A 21,853-nucleotide genomic window follows, 5' to 3' on the forward strand; every position below is an offset into this window, starting at 1 on the left:
ACACTTATTATGCAATGTGTTATATGTATGCATAAAGAAAACAGTAATGTTAACATGTATGTTTGAATAACTGCAAAGGAGTGTTTATTTTAGTCACTGATGTGTTATACTGTAAAAAGTCAACCAAATAACACTGATGTGCACAATATATACAAATATGATGCACTTTGCTTGTCTCTCAATAAACTCCCATAATGGCATCGTGTTTGGGGGGGGGGGGGAGAGATTGGCAGAGTCCGGGTGGAGACCTGAGCCAACTTCGCGTGCTTACCGTGAAGAGACGATTTTTCCAACAATTGTTTACTGACAGTTCATTTCACTTTTGATTCACTGTATCCCAATTCCAGTGGGTCAGAAGTTTACATACACTAAGTTGACTGTGCCTTTAAACAGCTTGGAAAATTCCAGAAAATTATGTCATGGCTTTAGAAGCTTCTGATAGGCTAATTGGCATCATTCTAGTCAAGTGGAGGTGTACCTGTGGATGTATTTCAAGGCCTACCTTCAAACCCAGTGCCTCTTTGCTTGACATCATGGGAAAATCAAAAGAAATCAGCCAAGACCTCAGAAAAGAAATTATAGACCTCCACAAGTCTGGTTCATCCTTGGGAGCAATTTCCAAACGCCTGAAGGTACCACGTTCTGTCTCCTAGAGATGAACGTACTTTGGTGCGAAAAGTGCAAATCAATCCCAGAACAACAGCAAAGGACCTTGTGAATATGCTGGAGGAAACAGGTACAACAGTATCTATATCCACAGTAAAACAAGTCCTATATCGACAAAACCTGAAAGGCCGCTCAGCAAGGAAGAAGCCACTGCTCCAAAACCAGCATAAAAAAGCCAGACTACGGTTTGCAACTGCACATAGGGACAAATATCGTACTTTTTGGAGAAATGTCCTCTGGTCTGATGAAACAAAATTAGATCTGTTTGGCCATAATGACCATTGTTATGTTTGGAGGAAAAAGGGGGAGGCTTGGAAGCCAAAGAACACCATCCATTTACATTTTAGCAGACGCTCTTATCCAGAGCAACTTACAGTAGTGAATGCATACATTTCATAATTTTTTTCTCCGTACTGGTCCCTCGCGGGAATCGAACCCACAACCCTGGCGTTGCAAACACCATGCTCTACCAACTGAGCCACACGGGACCACCAACCGTGAAGCACGGGGGTGGCAGCATCATGTTGTGGGGGTGCTTTGCTGCAGGAGGATCTTCTGCACTTCACAAAATAGATGGCATCATGAGGAGAAATATTCTGTAGATATATTGAAGCAACATCTCAAGACATCAGTCAGGAAGTTAAATCTTGGTCGCAAATGGGTCTTCCAAATGGACAATGACCCCAAGCATACTTGGAAAGTTCTGGCAAAATGGTTTAAGGACAACAAAGTCAAGGTATTGGAGTGGCCATCACAAAGCCCTGACCTCATCCTATAGAAAATGTGTGGGCAGAACTGAAAAAAATGTGTGTGAGCAAGGAGGCCTACAAACCTGACTCAGTTACACCAGCTCTGTCAGGAGGAATGGGCCAAAATTCACCCAACTTATTGTGGGAAGCTTGTGGAAGGCTACCCGAAACGTTTGACCCAAGTTAAACAATTTAAAGGCAATGCTACCAAATACTAATTGAGTGTATGTAAACTTCTGACCCACTGGGAATGTGATGAAAGAAATAAAAGCTGAAATAAATCATTCTCTACTATTTTTCTGACATTTCACCTTCGTAAAATAAAGTGGTGATCCTAACTGACCTAAGACTATATATCAATGATGTTGCTCTTGCTGCGGGTGATTCTTTGATCCACCTCTACGCAGACGACACCAGTCTGTATACATCTGTCCCTTCTTTGGACACTGTGTTAACAACCCTCCAAATGAGCTTCAATGCCATACAACTCTCCTTCCGTGGCCTACAACTGCTCTTAAATGCAAATAAAACTAAATGCTCTTCAACCGATCGCTGCCCGCACCCGCCCGCCCGACTAGCATCACTACTCTGGACGGTTCTGACTTAGAATATGTGGACAACTACAAATACCTAGATGTCTGGTTAGACTGTAAACTCTCCTTCCAGACTCATATCAAGCATCTCCAATCCAAAATTAAATCAAGAATCGGCTTCCTATTTCGCAACAAGGCCTCCTTCACTCATGCTACCAAACATACCCTTGTAAAACGGACTATTCTGCCGATCCTTGACTTCGGCGATGTCATTTACAAAATAGCCTCCAGCACTCAGCAAATTGGATGCAGTCTATCACAGCGCCATCCGTTTGTCACCAAGCCCCATATACTACCCACCACTGCGACCTGTACGCTCTCATTGGCTGGCCCTCGCTTCATACTCGTTGCCAAACCCACTGGCTCCAGGTCATCTATAAGTCTTTGCTAGGTAAAGCCCCGCCTTATCTCAGCTCACTGGTCACCATAGCAACACCCACCCGTAGCACGCGCTCCAGCAGGTATATCTCACTGGTCATCCCCAAAGCCAACTCCTGCTTTGGCCGCCTGTCCTTCAAGTTCTCTGCTGCCAATGACGAACTAATTGCAAAAATCACTGAAGTTGGAGACTTATATCTCCCTCTCTAACTTTAAGCATCAGCTGTCAGAGCAGCTTACCGATCGCTGCAGCTGTACATAGCCCATCTGTAAGTAGCCCATCCAACCAACTACCCACCTCATCCCCATATTTGTTTTTGTTTTTCTGCTCTTTTGCATATCAGTATTTCTACCTGCACATCCTCATCTGCACATATATCACTCCAGTGTCAATTGCTAAATTGTAATTACTTCGCCACTATTGGCCTATTTATTGTCTTACCTCCTTACTTCATTTGTACACACTGTATACAGATTTTCTCTATTGTGTTACTGACTGTACGTTTGTTTATTCCATGTGTAACTTTGTGCTGTTGCTTTTGTCGCACTGCTTTGCTTTATCTTGGCCAGGTCGCAGTTGTAAATGAGAACTTGTTCTCAAGTGGCCTACCTGGTTAAATAAAGGTGAAATAAATACATTTAATTTTTTTTTTTTTTAAACAGGGAATTTTTACTTGGATTAAATGTCAGTAATTGTGAAAAACTGAGTTTAAATGTATTTGGCTAAGGTGTATGTAAAATTTCCGACTTCAACTGTAAGTACATACATATTTTATATTTTACATTTGACTTTAAATAAAACAGAGCCATAGATTAAAAAAAAATAATTAAAAAACGATTTAAAAATGTTTTTTTTTTTTTTTTTTTTAAATGGACAAGTGGTCTTAAACTGAACTACCAGATGGGATGAAACCCGGTGCCCTGAATGGCCGGGTGCGAATTTCATCTCTCCGACCATGGAGGGTTCTAGAAAGAACATCTCCCTAGCTTGTGGCCTCCGTATCTGTAAAATGTGTTCAAATATGAACAGACACATTTTGGACACACAACTTTCAGAACCTATGACTTTAAAAAGGTTGTAGGATTTATACTGGAAAAACTAGAGGTAGTGATTAATGAAACATAGCTAAGACACATTGTAAATCTAGTAAAGAATAAGATCGGTAATGAGCAACTTCGTTTTACAGTAAACAAACAATAACAAAAAGCAAAACTACATTTAGGGGGTTCGGGTTAAACACTTTTGACTCTGCCCACATTGAGCCCGGCCCCGAACTGCACACTGCAGTCAGGAGCTTCTCCATTAAACAGCATGATCATTACACAGGTGCACCTCGTGCTAGGGAAAATAAAAATGCTAAATGTGCAGTTTTGTCACACAACACAATGCCACAGATGTCTCAAGTTTAAGGGAGTGTGTAATTGGCATGCTGACTGCAGGAATATCTACCAGACCTGTTGCCAGAGAATTGAATGTTAATTTCTCTACCATAAGCCATTTTATGTCCAACTGGCCTCGTAACTGTAGATCACGTGTAACCACGGCAACCCAGGACCTCCACATCCGGCTTCTTCAAGTGCGGGATCGCTTGAGACCAGCCACTCGGACAGCTGATTGAACTATGGGTTTGCATAAACAAAGCATTTCTGCACAAACCTTCTCAGGGAAGCTGGTCTGTGTGCTCTTTGTCCTCACCAGGGTCTAGACCTGGCTGCAGTTTTGTGTTGTAACCGAATTCAGTGGACAAATGCTCACCTTCAATGACCACTCTCACGCTGGAGAAGTGTCCTCTTCACGGATAAATCCCGGTTTCAACTGTACCTGGCAGATGGCAGACAGCGTGTATGGTATCTTGTGGGCGAGCGGTTTGCTGATGTCAACGTTGTGAACAGAGTACCCCATGGTGGAGGTGGGGTTATGGTTTGGGCAGGCATAAGCTACAGACAACGAACACAATTGCATTTTATTGATGGTAATTTTAATGCAGAGAGATACCGTGACGAGATCCTGAGGCCCATTATCGTGCCATTCATCCTCCACCATCACCTCATGTTTCAGCATGATAATGCACAGCCCCCATGTCAACAAGGATCTGCACACAATTCCTGGAAGCTGAACATGTCCAAGTTCTTCCCACGGCCTGCATACTCACCAGACACGTCACCCGTTGAGCATGTTTGGGATGCTCTGGATCGATGTCACCCAACTTCGCACAGCCATTGAAGAGGAGTTGGATAACAGGGCACAATCAACAGCCTGATCAACTCTATGTGAAGGAGATGTGACCGTGCTGCATGAGGCAGATGGAGGTCACAGCAGATACTGACTGGTTTTCTGACTAACAGATGCATATCTGTATTCCCAGTCATATGAAATCCATAGATTAGGACCTAATTTATTTATTTCTATTGACTTATTTCCTTATATGAACTGTAACTCGGTAAAATCTATTAAATTGTTGCGTTTATATTGTTGTTCAGTTTAGATCAGTATTTGCTCATGTAGGATTTTCCACTGACATTTCTTGCATAATTAATTTTACCAACACAAAAAGATCGGACCATGTCAAACGAACTAATTATCTGTCGGCATTTATAAAAATGCTACCTGAACTTCCTGTTTCCATCACAGCTGTCGTGATTTTAATGTGATTTTAATGTGATTTTAACGGGATTTTAATGTGATTTTAATGTGACTTTAACGTGATTTTAACGTGATTTTAATGTGATTTTAATGTGATTTTAATGACTCTCATTCAACCTGTGTGGAAACGTGGTGTGTGGCTGTATTTTTAGAACTCTTTGCATATAAAAAGATATACCAGCTGTAAATCAAACGCTTTTTATTTCTCCATATAGAAAAAGAATTAAAGTTAAATAGGGAAACAGTCCAGAAATTCACCATCTTGTTTTTTCCAACCGATGGTCCGTGATACATTTATATAACATTTGTCCCATAAATGAAGAAAAAAAAAAAAATTATATGTAAGAAAATGTAAATACTATGTTCACAGTAATAAATATTAAAAACAAAAATATTTTGTACATTGATATATATATATATATATTGATCTATATATATATATATTGATCTATATATAGATACATATTTATATATATATATATATATATATATATAGAAACAAAATGGCTGAACAATAAACAATGATGGATCCATTATTTTAATTCCCAAGGCATCGGTAACCATGGCCACTAAGATTCTGTAATAAATTCAATAAGGTGATATCTCAAACTGTAGTGCGTCACTGTAAATTAAAAAATATATATATATAAGAAAATCATAGTGCAAGTTATTTCCTGCAACTTCCAAAACAAAAAGCAATAACAAAATGACAAGAAGGACAAAGTAAATAATGTGTAGTACAGCACCTGCATGTCTTTCCTCCTGGGCTACTGCTCATTTCTGCAGCTCTGTAGTCTTGGCAACGACACGTCCTGCCACGGGTGAAACCATGGCCACTTTCTGGACCAGGCTCTTTTGGAAAATTATTTTGAAACCAACAAGAAAAATAAAACATAGCAATTTCTTTTTAAATGTTTTTTTTTTAGTTTTTTTTTTAAACTTCCTCACACTCAATTCTGTCATAATCATAAATCAAACCGTCATCATTAATTTGTGCACATATGTGTGTGTATATCACGTGTGTGTGTGTGTGTTTGTGCACAGTCTGTGTACACAAGTCAGTCAAAGTAATATAAAGAAATGCATAGAAAAGAAGAATTACCACTGGTAGCCACTTAATAGGGTTACTGTCATGTAACATGTTGTGACACAGAGCAAGGCAGAAACAGTGCCTTGCAAAACTATTCATTTCATTGTTTCACAAAGTGGAATTCAAATGGATTTAAATTGTACTTTTCTGTCAACAATGTACTCTAATGTCAAAGTGGAAGAAAAAATGTTAACATTTAAGACTGCATAAGTATTCAGCTCCCTGAGTCAATACATGTTATAAACCCCGTTGGCAGCAGTTACAGCTGTGAGTCTTCTTGGTTAAGTCTCCAAGAGCTTTGATTGTACAATATTTATTATTCTTTTCAACATTCTTCAAGCTCTGTCAAGATGTTGGGGATCATAGCTAGACAGGAATGTTCAAGTCTTGCCATAGATTTTCAAGCAGATTTAAATCAAAACTGTAACTAGACCACTCAGGAACATTCACTGTCTTCTTGGTAAGCAACTCCAGTGTATATTTGACCTTGTGTTTTAGGTTATTGTCCTGCCGAAAGGGTGAATTCATCTCCCAGTGACTGGTGGAAAGCAGACTGAAAGCAGGTTGTTTTCATCTAGGATTTTGACCGTGCTTTGCTCCACCTACTTTCTTTTTATCCTGAAAACCTCCTCAGTATTTGCCGATGTCAAGCATACCCATAACATGATGCAGCCACCAGCATGCTTGAATATAAGGAGGCAGTTAGATACTTTGTGTTGTATTTTCCCCAAACAGAAGGCTTTGCATTTTGGCCAAAAAAGTGTATTTCTGTGCAGTGTTTTCTTCTTCTCACTTCTCACTTTTTATTCTGTTTATTTGCATTCTTGTCACTGTTATTTAAGTCATTATTGTGGAGTCACTACAATGTTGATCCAACCTCTGTTTTCGATCCCATCACAGCCATTTGAACTTGGTGATTTTTTAAAAACGGTCAATGGCCTCATGGTTTCATCCCTGTCCTGGAGCTCAGTTCAGAAGGACGACTGTATCTTTGATGTGTCTGGGTGGTTTTAATACATCACCCACAGCATAATTATTAACGTGACCGTGCTTAAAGAGATATTCAAATTCAACGTTTGATTTGATATTGTTACCCATCCACCAATCACTGCCATTTAAAAAAAAAAAAAATTTTAAACGAGGATTTTGAAAAGCTCCCTGGTCTTTGTAGTTGAATCTGTGAAGAGGGACATTACAAATATTGTATGGGGGAGAGAGAGGAAGGGTTAGTCATTCATAAATAATGTCAACCCCTATTTGTCCATGTCACTTATTATTAATGACGTGATTTATTAAGTCACATTTTACTCCTGAACTAATTTAAACCTAAACAAAAAGGGGCTGAATACTTAACATTATTTTAGTTATGAAATTTGTTTTTAAAATCTTTAAAAATGTTTGAATTCCACTTTGACAGACTACATGGTTGACTATTAAAATACATTTTAATCCCATTTTTTTTTTTTGCAACAATAAAAATGGGAAGAAATCCAAAGGGGGTATGAATACTTTTGCAAGTCACTGTAGATGTGTGTGTTCATGTGTTGACAGCCATCTGCCTCCTCCGCCGCCACGCTTCCCTGGATTCCTTTTCCCCTCAAACATATAGAGTTCGTCCTAAACAGCACCCTATACTGCAAAAAGTAGTGCCCTATATATATATATATATAGGGAAATACGGTGCCATTTTGAATGCAGATATGGGCATTTTCTCCATTCGATTTGCTCCAACTTCCTGCGGCCTCTCTCTTTCTGAAAAAAGGTCAAAGGTAAATCGAGGAGGCGAGGAGAGGGGAAAGTGGACAAAAATTGCGCTTGTATGAAATGAAACCGTCCCTTTTTTCCCTCCCACTCCTGTTCCATCATGGCAGATGACGTTTACAGGGGTGGATTCCAAAAGAAATGAGTTACGTGATAAATACTAATGAAGTTAGTTGCGCGATACATTTTCTAGATAAAGGATAAATAGCATATCGTTTTTAATTTTTACATTTTTTTTTTTTTAAACGTGTCCATGCTTTTCTCCTCTGACAATACAACACGCTGATTCAAAAGGGGACGATATCCAAACCCTTCCGTTGTAGGACACACTGGTGCTTCCTCGCCGAAAGGAGGGGAAGGACCTTCTTCCATTCGCCTACTAACACACTCATCGGTTTTCCAGGTTCACGGAGGAGAGAGGACAGAGGAGAGACGACAGAGAGGAGAGTGGACGGAAGAGAGAGGACAGAGGAGAGGACAGAGAGGAAGAGGAGGGGGGGGATCCCTTCCTGTCCTCACCGTCAGCAGGGTGGTCTGCTCTTCGGCCTGCAGTAAGGTGAACCCTGACCTCTAACTCGCGCCTGGGTTACTCCCAGGAGGACTAGGGTGTAATCATTAGGGCAGATCGTATACACCCCAGGTTTCAAAACAGAAAACAAGCATTTCTCATTTAACCACAGTTTATCATCCACCTGAACCAGTGGCCCAGTCAGACCTCGGCTCCCAGCTCTATGACCCCAGTCTCTACGATGGGAACCAGTTTATCATCCACCTGAACCAGTGGCCCAGTCAGACCTCGGCTCCCAGCTCTATGACCCCAGTCTCTACGATGGGAACCAGTTTATCATCCACCTGAACCAGCAGGATGGTCTTGTCTATATGGGAGCGGCTGGTGAGGTCACGGCTACAAGGCACCCACCGGTGAATCACCTGGAGAGAAGAGTTGGTGACAGAGGGGAGAGAGAGGAGAGAGGGAGGGGAGAGAGAGCGAGGGAGGGAGGGGAGAGAGAGCGAGGGAGGGAGGGGAGAGAGAGGAGAGGGAGGGAAGGGAGAGAGAAGGGTTGGTCCAGAGGGGAGAGAGAGGAGAGGGAGGGAGGGGAGAGAGAGCGAGGGAGGGAGGGAGGGGAGAGAGAGAAGGGTTGGTGACAGAGGGGAGAGAGAGGAGAGAGGGAGGGGAGAGAGAGCGAGGGAGGGAGGGGAGAGAGAGCGAGCGAGCGAGCGAGGGAGGGAGGGAGGGGAGAGAGAGAAGGGTTGGTGACAGAGGGGAGAGAGAGGAGAGAGGGAGGGGAGAGAGAGCGAGGGAGGGAGGGGAGAGAGAGCGAGCGAGCGAGCGAGGGAGGGAGGGAGGGAGGGGAGAGAGAGAAGGGTTGGTGACAGAGGGGAGAGAGAGGAGAGAGGGAGGGGAGAGAGAGCGAGGGAGGGAGGGGAGAGAGAGCAGAGGGAGGGAGGGGAGAGAGAGGAGAGGGAGGGAAGGGAGAGAGAAGGGTTGGTCCAGAGGGGAGAGAGAGGAGAGGGAGGGAGGGGAGAGAGAGCGAGGGAGGGAGGGAGGGGAGAGAGAGAAGGGTTGGTCCAGAGCGGAGAGAGAGGAGAGGGAGGGAGGGGAGAGAGAGCGAGGGAGGGAGGGAGGGAGGGAGGGAGGGAGGGGGAGAGAGAGAAGGGTTGGTCCAGAGGGGAGAGAGAGGAGAGGGAGGGAGGGGAGAGAGAGCGAGGGAGGGAGGGAGGGAGGGAGGGGAGAGAGAGGAGAGGGAGGGGAGAGAGAGAAGGGTTGGTGACGGAGGGGAGAGAGAGGAGAGGGAGGGGAGAGAGAGAAGGGTTGGTCCAGAGGGGAGAGAGGGAGGGGAGAGAGAGCGAGGGAGGGAGGGAGGGGAGAGAGAGCGAGGGAGGGAGGGAGGGAGGGGAGAGCGAGGGAGGGAGGGAGGGGAGAGAGAGCGAGGGAGGGAGGGAGGGAGGGAGGGAGGGAGGGAGGGAGGGGAGAGAGAGAAGGGTTGGTCCAGAGGGGAGAGAGAGGAGAGGGAGGGAAGGGAGAGAGAAGGGTTGGTCCAGAGGGGAGAGAGAGGAGAGGGAGGGAAGGGTTGTGACGAAGACAGCAGAGAGGAGGAAGCATGAAGGAATTGGAGAGAAAGAGAGAGAGAGATAAGAGGTAAGAACAGAAAGTAATTGCTTGATATGTATGAATACATTTAATATAATATTGAAAACAACATCAATATATTGCAGTTTTATAAAAATGCTAGAAATGATAAATGTTAACCTGAGATGTGCACTACTCGTAGTAATATGAAGTGATTGTAAACGTGACTGAGCTGAGGCAGTAGAGAACTTACATGTCCCTCCATACCCTCCAGGGGGCTCCAGTCTCTCCAGCAGCTGCGTCCTGCCCTCAACCTCACCGTCTCATCAGGCCACTGCAGCTCCTTCCGCTTAGACAGGTTAATGATGTCCAGCACCTGGTTCACATCCACGATCTGGTGGGAGAAGTATATTAAAATCACATGTAGTCAGATCAGCATTATCAAATAACTTTAAAAAAAAATATTAATGTTTTGTTGGGTTATCAAAAGCAGTGTTTCCTCAACTCCAGTCCTCGAGACCCTCCCCCCAACAGTACACATTTTTACTGTAGCCCCGGACAACCTCATTCAACTTATCAAGGGCTTGAGGATTAGTTCACTAGTTGAATCTAGTGTGCTTGTCCGGGGCCACAGTAAAGATGTGTACTGTTAGGGGTACTGCAGGAATGGATTTGAGAAACACGATCTAAAGTAAAGTATCCATTTCAAAATGACTTGTGTTTCTTTACCCTGAAAGCAGTCGATGGAAAAAGGAACCGTAACTCATTTTGTAATTTAGGTGAACTGTCCCTTTAATACCTCTGAGAAACAGCTGGTGTTGAATAAAACAGTTCTATCGAAGCGTTACGTTTTTCTCCTGACCGACCTGCACTCTGTAGGAGATGTCGTCTCGTCGTACGGCGGACAGAGCCGGGACGTGGTGATGGTGGTGTTGACCCAACGGGTCCACCATGGCGCTACCCAACCCATCGTTCCCCAGCAGTCCCACTAGGGTGTGTCTCTTACAGGGCGGGATACTGTGGGAGGAGAGGGAGGCAGAGGGGCCAGCGGGGTCCGAGGACGACCCTGAGCCCAGGCGGAGCTGTAGAGAGGTGGGGAGGGTGCGGAGGGACAGTTGGCTGGTGGAGGAGCGCCGGCAGGGCTCCAGGCCGGTGGCTGAGGTACGGAGAGACGAGTGGCGGCTGCTGTTACAGCGGTACGATGAAGACTGGCTGGTTACAGAGGCTCGGGCTGGGGAGTGGTGCACAAGGCCAGACTGGACCGACTGGGAGCTCTGACTGGTCCCTGAATGGACAGGAGAGATACAGGTTAGTTGGTACCTGTGTAGAGAGGACAGGAGAGATACAGGTTAGTTGATACCTGTGTAGAGAGGACAGGAGAGATACAGGTTAGTTGATACCTGTGTAGAGAGGACAGGAGAGATACAGGTTAGTTGATACCTGTGTAGAGAGGACAGGAGAGATACAGGTTAGTTGGTACCTGTGTGGAGAGGACAGGAGGGATACAGGTTAGTTGGTACCTGTGTAGAGAGGACAGGAGAGATACAGGTTAGTTGATACCTGTGTAGAGAGGACAGGAGAGATACAGGTTAGTTGGTACCTGTGTAGAGAGGACAGGAGAGATACAGGTTAGTTGATACCTGTGTAGAGAGGACAGGAGAGATACAGGTTAGTTGATACCTGTGTAGAGAGGACAGGAGAGATACAGGTTAGTTGATACCTGTGTAGAGAGGACAGGAGAGATACAGGTTAGTTGGTACCTGTGTAGAGAGGACAGGAGAGATACAGGTTAGTTGATACCTGTGTAGAGAGGACAGGAGAGATACAGGTTAGTTGATACCTGTGTAGAGAGGACAGGAGAGATACAGGTTAGTTGATACCTGTGTAGAGAGGACAGGAGAGATACAGGTTAGTTGGTACATGTGTAGAGAGGACAGGAGAGATACAGGTTAGTTGGTACCTGTGTAGAGAGGACAGGAGAGATACAGGTTAGTTGGTACATGTGTAGAGAGGACAGGAGAGATACAGGTTAGTTGGTGCCTGTGTAGAGAGGACAGGAGAGATACAGGTTAGTTGATACCTGTGTAGAGAGGACAGGAGAGATACAGGTTAGTTGGTACCTGTGTAGAGAGGACAGGAGAGAACGTAACCAGGTTAGAGGACAGGAGAGAGTTTTTTGTGAACATTTTAGAGAGTTTGTTTATTTTCAGTCAATTCAGGAAATTGCTTTTAAATTTCCCGATTTGAAAAAGGACTCACCCCAGCCCTGGTGGTGGTGTCCATGGTGATGTATGTGCTGGTCCTCACCCATATTGTGTGGCTGGTAGGCCAGGGGAGCGGCCGGTCTCGACAGCCCCCCCTGGGACACCGAGCTCTGCTGGGAGTCACCGCTCAGCCCTGTCCCGTTACCACTGGTACAGGACAAACCCCCTGCATCAGAATCCTCAATGTTCCCACCACTGTTACAGCCAGCTCCACAGCCCTTACGCAATCTACAGAGAGGAGTGGTGGAAGACAGAAAGGGGTGAGAAAGAGAGAGAGAGAGAGAGGGGAGAGCAAGAAGAGGGGAGAGAGGGAAGATGAGAGGGAAGAGAAGACAAGTGCACACTTTAGGAGGGAAGAAAGATAAATTGGGACATACGCAGAATGCCGACTGGTCCTCCCGGGACGTGACCTACCTGTGCCAGGTACTGACAATTAAGTTCCTTATATTTCCAATGCTGATTGGTCCTCCCAGGATGTGACCTAGCTGTGTGTGTGAGTTGCAATAGGACGTAGTCAAGGGCGACACGTAGATGGGGTATCCGATTGGCTGGTCACATGAGGAATTGATCATGTTGCGTAAGGCCTGTTTGGCGTTTTGGATGCTTCCGCGTTCCGGGTTTCTGTTCCGTAAGAACACCAGCTCCTGCTGCTGTCCCGCCCACAAACCACGGACACATTCCTTATTGACCTGCAGGAGGAGGATCACACACAATCATACAGTTAAAAACATAAACCAGTTCAATCTTTAGTCCTTGTTATGTAACACATCTCAGATCCTTGAAGCACACGGTCTGAAGTTAATGAATGTATAAATGACATGGGAAGTTGAGCAAAGCTTAATTTACTGTTCACAAACACCTGGTTTCCTTTCTGTCCTCTCTCATCCTCTCCTCCCCCCCACTTGCATGTTTCTTTTAGGCACTTCCTCTGGTTCAGGCTTCTGATGATGTTGGTGAACACTGGTCTCTCCATGTCCTCCTCTCCAAGATCTGTCCTGGTCTCCCTCCTCTCTCACTGTCTCCTCTCCTCCCTAAAATCTCTCCTGGTCTCCCTCCTCTCTCACTGTCTCCTCTCCTCCCTAAAATCTCTCCTGGTCTCCCTCCTCTCTCACTGTCTCCTCTCCTCCCTAAAATCTCTCCTGGTCTCCCTCCTCTCTCACCGTCTCCTCTCCTCTCCTCCCTAAGATCTCTCCTGGTCTCCCTCCTCTCTCACTGTCTCCTCTCCTCTCCTCCCTAAGATCTCTCCTGGTCTCCCTCCTCTCTCACTGTCTCCTCTCCTCTCCTCCCTAAAATCTCTCCTGGTCTCCCTTCTCTCTCACTGTCTCCTCTCCTTCCTAAGCTCGGTCCTTGCCTCCTTTCTCCTCGGTCACCAGGTCTGTCGCACCTTAAAGCTGAGGTATCGTCTGTTGAGCACGATGACCTACTAACCTTGATCACCCTAAAGCTGAGGAATCGTCTGTTGAGCACGATAATCTTGTACTCGTTGGTTCCCTCGTCCAGGACGTGGCGCAGGGCGAGCAGTGAGGGCGAGTTGGAGAGCACGGCGCTGCGCCAGGCCGGGTCACCCTCGTGGGCGATCACCAGGTTCTGCTGGTGAGACGAGATGGCCTGGAACAGAACCACTGGCTCGTCATACTCATCTGGAGACGTGAAGTGGTCCTGGGGGAGGAAAAAGGACAGGAGGAGAGAGTTCCTTAAAGTTCAATGAGGTTGTTTCTGGTTTCTCAGCTAGTACAGATGGAGTCTCTCTCACCTGGTGTAGTTTGAGTGACATGCGTATCCCAGGCAACTCTCACCTGGTGTAGTTTGAGTGACATGCGTATCCCAGGCACCACCACCTTCCTCAGGAGTTCCATGTCGGCAAAGATCCACTCATCTCTCACCGAGGAGATCCGGAAGTCTCCCTTGAACAGCGCGTGGAGCCCATACAGGAAAGACTCCAGGTTACTGGGGAGAGAGGGAGACACGGGAGAGAGGGAGACACGGGAGAGAGGGAGACACGGGAGAGAGGGAGACACGGGAGAGAGGGAGACACGGGAGAGAGGGAGACACGGGAGAGAGGGAGACACGGGAGAGAGGGAGACACGGGAGAGAGGGAGACACGGGAGAGAGGGAGACACGGGAGAGAGGGAGACACGGGAGAGAGTTAATGTTGTAAATGACTATTTTAGCTGGAAACGGCTGATTTTTTATGGAATATCTACATAGGCGTACAGAGGCCCATTATCAGCAACCATCACTCCTGTGTTCCAATGGCACGTTGTGTTAGCTAATCCAAGTTTATCATTTTAAAAAGGCTAATTGATCATTAGAAAACCCTTTTGCAATTATGTTAGCACATCTGAAAACTGCTGTCCTGATTAAAGAAGCAATAAAACTGGCCTTCTTTAGACTAGTTGAGTATCTGGACCATCAGCATTTGTGGGTTCGATTACAGGCTCAAAACGCCCAGAAACAAAGACCTTTCTTCTGAATCTCGTCAGTCTATTCTTGTTCTGAGAAATGAAGGCTATTCCATGCGAGAAATTGCCAAGAAACTGAAGATCTCGTACAACGCTGTGTACTACCCCCTTCACAGAACAGCACAAACTGGCTCTAACCAGAATAGAAAGAGGAGTTGGAGGCCCCGGTGCACAACTGAGCAAGAGGACAAGTACATTAGAGAAACAGATGCCTCACAAGTCCTCAACTGGCAGCTTCATTAAATAGTACCTGCAAAACACCAGTCTCAATGTCATCAGTGAAGAGGTGACTCCGGGATGCTGGCCTTCTAGGCAGAGTTGCAAAGAAAAAGCCATATCTCAGACTGTCCAATAAAAATACAAGTTTAAAATGGGCAAAAGAACACAGACACTGGACAGAGGAAGATTGGAAAAAAAGTGTTATGGACAGACGAATCTAAGTTTGAGGTGTTCGGATCACAAAGAAGAACATTCGTGAGACGCAGACAAAATGAGAAGGTGCCGGAGGAGTGTTTGACGCCATCTGTCATCATGGTGGAGGCAATGTGATGGTCTGGGGGTGCTTTGGTGGTGGTAAAGTGGGAGATTTGTACAGGATAAAGGGGATCTTTAAGAAGGAAGGCGATCACTCCATTTTCCAACGTCATGCCATAACCTGTAGACGGCGTTTAACTGGAGCCAATTTCCTCCTACAACAGGACAATGACCCAAAGCACAGCTCCAAACTATGCAATAACTATTTAGGGAAGAAGCAGTCAGCTGATATTCTGTCTATAATGTAGTGGCCAGCACAGTCACCGGATCTCAACCCTATTGAGCTGTTGTGGGAGCAGCTTGACCGTATGGTACGTCAGAAGTACCCATCAAGCCAATCCAACTTGTGGGAGATTTCATGGGGTGAAATCTCTTCAGATTACATCAACAAATTGACGACTAGAATGCCAAAAGGTCTGCATGGCTGTAATTGCTGCAAATGGAGGATTCTTTGACGAAAGCAAAAGTTTGAAGGACACAATTATTATTATTATAAAAAAATATATATAAAAAAAAAAACATTATTTTTATAACCTTGTTAACGTCTTGACTATATTTAATTTAGCAACTCATTTCATGTCTGTTTTCATGCAAAACAAGGACATTTCTAAGTGACCCCAATCTTTTCTACGGTGGTGTATATTAGGAATAGTGCCTTTCCTCAGCCACAGTGTGTTATATGTGCAAAAGTACTAATCTCACAAGTCAATGAAACCTTCGCTCTCGCGCAGACATTAAGAAACAAATCATGCCAATTTGAAAAATAAGCCACGGGAGTTTTCTGAGCGAGAATTAGGAGGACTTTCGAGTAGTAAGACATGTATAAAAGCAACAGATACCATTAATAAGAAGGGGGCTAGAAGAGTCTTATATGGTGAGCTGCCCGAGTGGCTAGGACAGGCAAGCCCCATACTATTGTGGAGGACTTAATTCTTCCTGCTGCTGTGGATATGGCTGGGACAACGCTGGGGGAAAAGGCCAACAAAAACTATCCAGACAATGCCTTCATCAAACTACACTGTTTCACGACGCATCAGTGACATGGCAGGAGATGTTTTGAAACAATTACTGCTTCACATACAAGCCAGGGAATTCTATGTGTTACAGCTGGATGAGTCAACACACGTGGTGGGCCTGGCACAGCTCCTGGTATATGTCTGTTACGTTTATGGGGGTCAATTAAGGAAGACATCCTCTTCTGGAAACCAGGACAACAGGAGAGGATATTTTTAAAGTACTGGACAGCTTTGTGACATCGAATGGACTTTGGTGGTCAAGATGTGTTGGTATCTGTACTGATGGCCCAAAAGCCACGACAGGGAGACATAGTGGAGTGGTAACGCTCCTGCAAGCAGTTGCTCCCGACGCCACTTGGGTACGCTGCGGCATCCACCGAGAGGCTCTTCCTGCCAAGGGAATGCCTGACAGCTTGAAAGACGTTTTGGACACTACAGTGAAAATAGTAAACTTTGTTAAAGCAAGACCCCTGAACTCTCGTGTATTTTCTGCACTATGCAATGATATGGGCAGTGACCATGTAACGCTTTTACAACATACTGAAGTGTGCTGGTTATCAAGGGGCAAAGTATTGACACGTTTTTTTTGAATTGAGAGACGATCTTAAAGTTTTCTTTACTGACCATCATTTTCACTTGTCATATCGCTTGCATGATGACGAGTTTCTCACACGACTGGCCTATCTGGGTGATGTTTTTTCTCACCTGAATGATCTGAATCTAGGATTACAGGGACTCTCCACAACTATATTCAATGTGCGGGACAAAATTGAGGCTATGATTAAGAAGTTGGAGCTCTTCTCTGTCTTCATTAACAAGGACAACACACAGGTCTTTCCATCATTGTATGATTTTTTGTGTGCAAATGAACTCAAGCTTACGGATAATGTCAAATGTGATATAGCGAAGCACCTGAGTGAGCTGGGTGTGCAATTACGCAGGTACATTCCCGAAGCGGATGACACAAACAACTGGATTCGTTATCCCTTTCATGCCCAGCCTCCAGTCCACTTACCGATATCTGAACAAGAGAGCCTCACGGAAATGTAATTTAATCAGAAGCCACTGCCAGATTTCTGGATTGGGCTGCGCTCAGAGTATCCTGCCTTGGCAAATCACACTGTTAAGACACTGATGCCCTTTGCAACCATGTACCTATGTGAGAGTGGATTCTCGGCCCTCGCTAGCATGAAAACTAAATACAGGCACAGACTGTGTTTGGAAAATGATTTAAGACTGAAACTCTCTCCAATACAACCCAACATTGCAGAGTTATGTGCATCCTTTCAAGCACACCCTTCTCATTAACCTGTGGTGAGTTATTCACAATTTTTGATGAACAAATAAGGTTTTATATGTAAGATGGTTAAATAAAGAGCAAAATGATTGATTATTATTATATTATTATTTGTGCCCTGGTCCTATAAGAGCTCTTTGTAACTTCCCACAAGCCGGGTTGTGACAAAAACTCACTCATTCTTATGTTTAATAAATGTATGGTATAGTGTTGTGTGTAGCAGACTTAAAATTATGGCAAAAAACAACATTTGAGAGTGCACTGACCCTGGTGCTAGAGGGGTTACGCAGCTAGAGAAGTTGAATGTTTGAAGGGGTATGGGACTATAAAAACTTTAGGAACCACTGCTGTAAACGAACAGTATCCTTTCATTTGAGCGTACTAGCCTGTCTCCCGGAAGTTGATGCTGCTGCTATGCAACTTCTTGCTAGCTTGTTAGCATAACAAATGACTAGCTAGAGATCTTACGACTTCATTATCAATGTCTATTAAAGAAAGCACAACTACTATACCACTTAGCTAAGAATGACTTGAATCGTCTAGTCAACAAAAATTGGGTAGTTAGTTAGGTATCATGTAGTTAATATACTGTGAAGTTCAATCTTTTAGTAGCCAACTAGCGTTAGCTAGCTAGCTAACATACCGGAACATACTGCTGTAATGATATGCTATGTGGTTCGTAAGGCTAGCGTAGCTAACATACAGGTACATACTGCTGTAATGATATGCTATGTGGTTCGTAAGGCTAGCGTAGCTAACATACAGGTACATACTGCTGTAATGATATGCTATGTGGTTCGTAAGGCTAGCGTAGCTAACATACAGGTACATACTGCTGTAATGATATGCTGTGTGGTTCGTAAGGCTAGCGTAGCTAACATACGGGAACACCCTGCTGTAATGATATGCTATGTGGTTCGTAAGGCTAGCGTAGCTAACATACAGGTACATACTGCTGTAATGATATGCTATGTGGTTCGTAAGGCTAGCGTAGCTAACATACAGGTACATACCGCTGTAATGATATGCTATGTGGTTCGTAAGGCTAGCTAGCTAACATACAGGTACATACTGCTGTAATGATATGCTATGTGGTTCGTAAGGCTAGCGTAGCTAACATACAGGTACATACTGCTGTAATGATATGCTATGTGGTTCGTAAGGCTAGCTAGCTAACATACAGGTACATACTGCTGTAATGATATGCTATGTGGTTCGTAAGGCTAGCTAGCTAACATACAGGTACATACTGCTGTAATGATATGCTATGTGGTTCGTAAGGCTAGCTAGCTAACATACAGGTACATTACATTTACATTTTAGTCATTTAGCAGACACTCTTATCCAGAGCGACTTACAGTAGTGAATGCATACATTTCATACTTTTTTCCCCCCGTACTGGTCCCCCGTGGGAATCGAACCCACAACCCTGGCGTTGCAAACACGTTGCAAACACCATGCTCTACCAACTGAGCCACACCCTGCTGTAATGATATGCTATGTGGTTCGTAAGGCTAGCTAGCTAACATACAGGTACATACTGCTGTAATGATATGCTATGTGGTTCGTAAGGCTAGCTAGCTAACATACAGGTACATACTGCTGTAATGATATGCTATGTGGTTCGTAAGGCTAGCGTAGCTAACATACAGGTACATACTGCTGTAATGATATGCTATGTGGTTCGTAAGGCTAGCGTAGCTAACATACAGGTACATACTGCTGTAATGATATGCTATGTGGTTCGTAAGGCTAGCTAGCTAACATACAGGTACATACCGCTGTAATGATATGCTATGTGGTTCGTAAGGCTAGCTAGCTAACATACAGGTACATACCGCTGTAATGATATGCTATGTGGTTCGTAAGGCTAGCTAGCTAACATACAGGTACATACTGCTGTAATGATATGCTATGTGGTTCGTAAGGCTAGCGTAGCTAACATACAGGTACATACTGCTGTAATGATATGCTATGTGGTTCGTAAGGCTAGCTAGCTAACATACAGGTACATACTGCTGTAATGATATGCTATGTGGTTCGTAAGGCTAGCTAGCTAACATACAGGTACATACTGCTGTAATGATATGCTATGTGGTTCGTAAGGCTAGCTAGCTAACATACAGGTACATACTGCTGTAATGATATGCTATGTGGTTCGTAAGGCTAGCTAGCTAACATACAGGTACATACTGCTGTAATGATATGCTATGTGGTTCGTAAGGCTAGCGTAGCTAACAAATTGTCAGCCAACGTAACGTAATTTATTTGAAAAGTTATTACTTTATTACATTACTCAACATTTCTTAACGTTTGTCATAATTGGTTAAAGTAATGAATTTGTATCCACTTTCGTTGGACTTTGGCTGTCTGTTACACACACTGCAGGACGGTTGCAAAATTACTGACTTTTCCAAAATCCCCAGGTTTCTCTGAAATCCCCAGGTTTCTCTGAAATCCCCAGGTTTCTCTGAAATCCCCAGGTTTCTCTGAAATCCTGGTCGGAAGATTATCCGAATCAGGATGGATTTCTGGAAAAGCTGAATTTTGCAGAGACAGAGACTAACCCTAACCCTACTCTCCAGAGACAGACACAGAGACAGACACAGAGACAGAGACAGAGACAGACACAGAGACAGACACAGAGACAGACACAGAGACAGACACAGAGACAGACACAGAGACAGAGACAGACACAGAGACAGACACAGAGACAGACACAGAGACAGACACAGAGACAGACACAGACACAGAGACAGACACAGACACAGAGACAGACACAGACACAGAGACAGACACAGAGACAGACACAGAGACAGACACAGAGACAGACACAGACACAGAGACAGAGACAGAGACAGAGACAGACACAGAGACAGAGACAGAGACAGACACAGAGACAGACACAGAGACAGACACAGAGACAGACACAGAGACAGACACAGAGACAGACAGAGAGACAGACACAGAGACAGACAGAGAGACAGACAGAGAGACAGACAGAGACAGACAGAGACACAGACAGAGACACAGACAGAGACACAGACTCACCTAGACATGTGGTGTGCAGCGGTCCCCAGTGCTCTCCTGCCCAGCACACACAGGCCAAAACACAGCAACACCAGGGAAGAGTCCTTCTCACTGTCCAGAGGCTGCAAAGGAGATGAGAATAGAAGGAGAGATGGTTAGATTAGAGAGGAGGTTCAGAGGAGGGATAGTTAGTTTAGAGGGGAGGGATGGATAGTTTAGAGAGGAGGGATGATTAGTTTAGAGAGGAGGGATGAATAGTTTAGAGAGGAGGGATGATTAGTTTAGAGAGGAGGGATGGTTAGTTTAGAGAGGAGGGATGGATAGTTTAGAGAGGAGGGATGGTTAGTTTAGAGAGGAGGGATGGATAGTTTAGAGAGGAGGGATGGATAGTTTAGAGAGGAGGGATGGATAGTTTAGAGAGGAGGGATGGTTAGTTTAGAGAGGAGGGATGGATAGTTTAGAGAGGAGGGATGGATAGTTTAGAGAGGAGGGATGGATAGTTTAGAGAGGAGGGATGGATAGTTTAGAGAGGAGGGATGGTTAGTTTAGAGAGGAGGGATGGATAGTTTAGAGAGGAGGGATGGATAGTTTAGAGAGGAGGGATGGATAGTTTAGAGAGGAGGGATGGATAGTTTAGAGAGGAGGGATGGATAGTTTAGAGAGGAGGGATGGTTAGTTTAGAGAGGAGGGATGGATAGTTTAGAGAGGATGGATGGATAGTTTAGAGAGGAGGGATAGAGAGTTTAGAGAGGGATGGTTAGTTTAGAGGGATGTTAGTTTAGAGAAGGTTTAAATGGAATAAAAGACATGAGTATGTCAATAGTGTAGAAGAATCAATGTTTATATTTGCTGTATTAGAAGTTGTTTTTATCTTCTTCAGATCTCTAAACTGTGATTCAATTCTCTCAACACAAAAAACACAAAGGACATATTCTCAGTCTCAAAAGACATATTTATAGTAGTACATTTTGAGAATGTGTAGAAATATTTGTGAATAAAATCCTCCAAAGCGTCGGTCCCTTACCTTGGCCCGTCGAGAGTTACAGTACTGGATCCAGCCCAGGTAGACCTGGCAGAAGGAGTCCCTGGAGATGCCAGCCAGGCGGTGGTCGTAGTCTTGGTCTATGTTGGGGTTAAAGGTCGGGTCCAGGTCCACGTAGTTCCTCTCTCCACAGGCCTTCAGCCCCTCCCTCATCGTCTCATTGGCCAGCCACTCCTCCAGCTTGGTAGAGGCAATTACATAGTATATGATCCCCTGGAGAGAGGAAGTAGGGAGAGAGGGTAAGTAGGGAGAGAGG

At 44.6% G+C, this 21,853-nt stretch overlaps 1 protein-coding gene across 1 annotated transcript in view; it reads right to left on the minus strand.

Moving 5' to 3' along the window:
- Positions 1–5,212: 5,212 nt before the first annotated feature.
- Positions 5,213–21,853, minus strand: part of pcnx1 (pecanex 1) — a 179,663-nt gene continuing 163,022 nt past the window's right edge. Inside the window, 9 exon segments of the mRNA XM_045707680.2 lie at positions 5,213–8,811; positions 10,206–10,346; positions 10,819–11,237; positions 12,260–12,444; positions 12,631–12,905; positions 13,645–13,875; positions 14,013–14,163; positions 20,577–20,677; positions 21,580–21,810. Of these exon segments, the coding sequence (XP_045563636.2) occupies positions 8,671–8,811; positions 10,206–10,346; positions 10,819–11,237; positions 12,260–12,444; positions 12,631–12,905; positions 13,645–13,875; positions 14,013–14,163; positions 20,577–20,677; positions 21,580–21,810 (1,875 nt within the window). The 3' untranslated portion in view covers positions 5,213–8,670.

The sequence above is a fragment of the Salmo salar genome, chromosome 01, assembly GCF_965601325.2.
Source record: "Salmo salar chromosome 01, fSalSal1, whole genome shotgun sequence".
Taxonomy (NCBI): domain Eukaryota; kingdom Metazoa; phylum Chordata; class Actinopteri; order Salmoniformes; family Salmonidae; genus Salmo; species Salmo salar.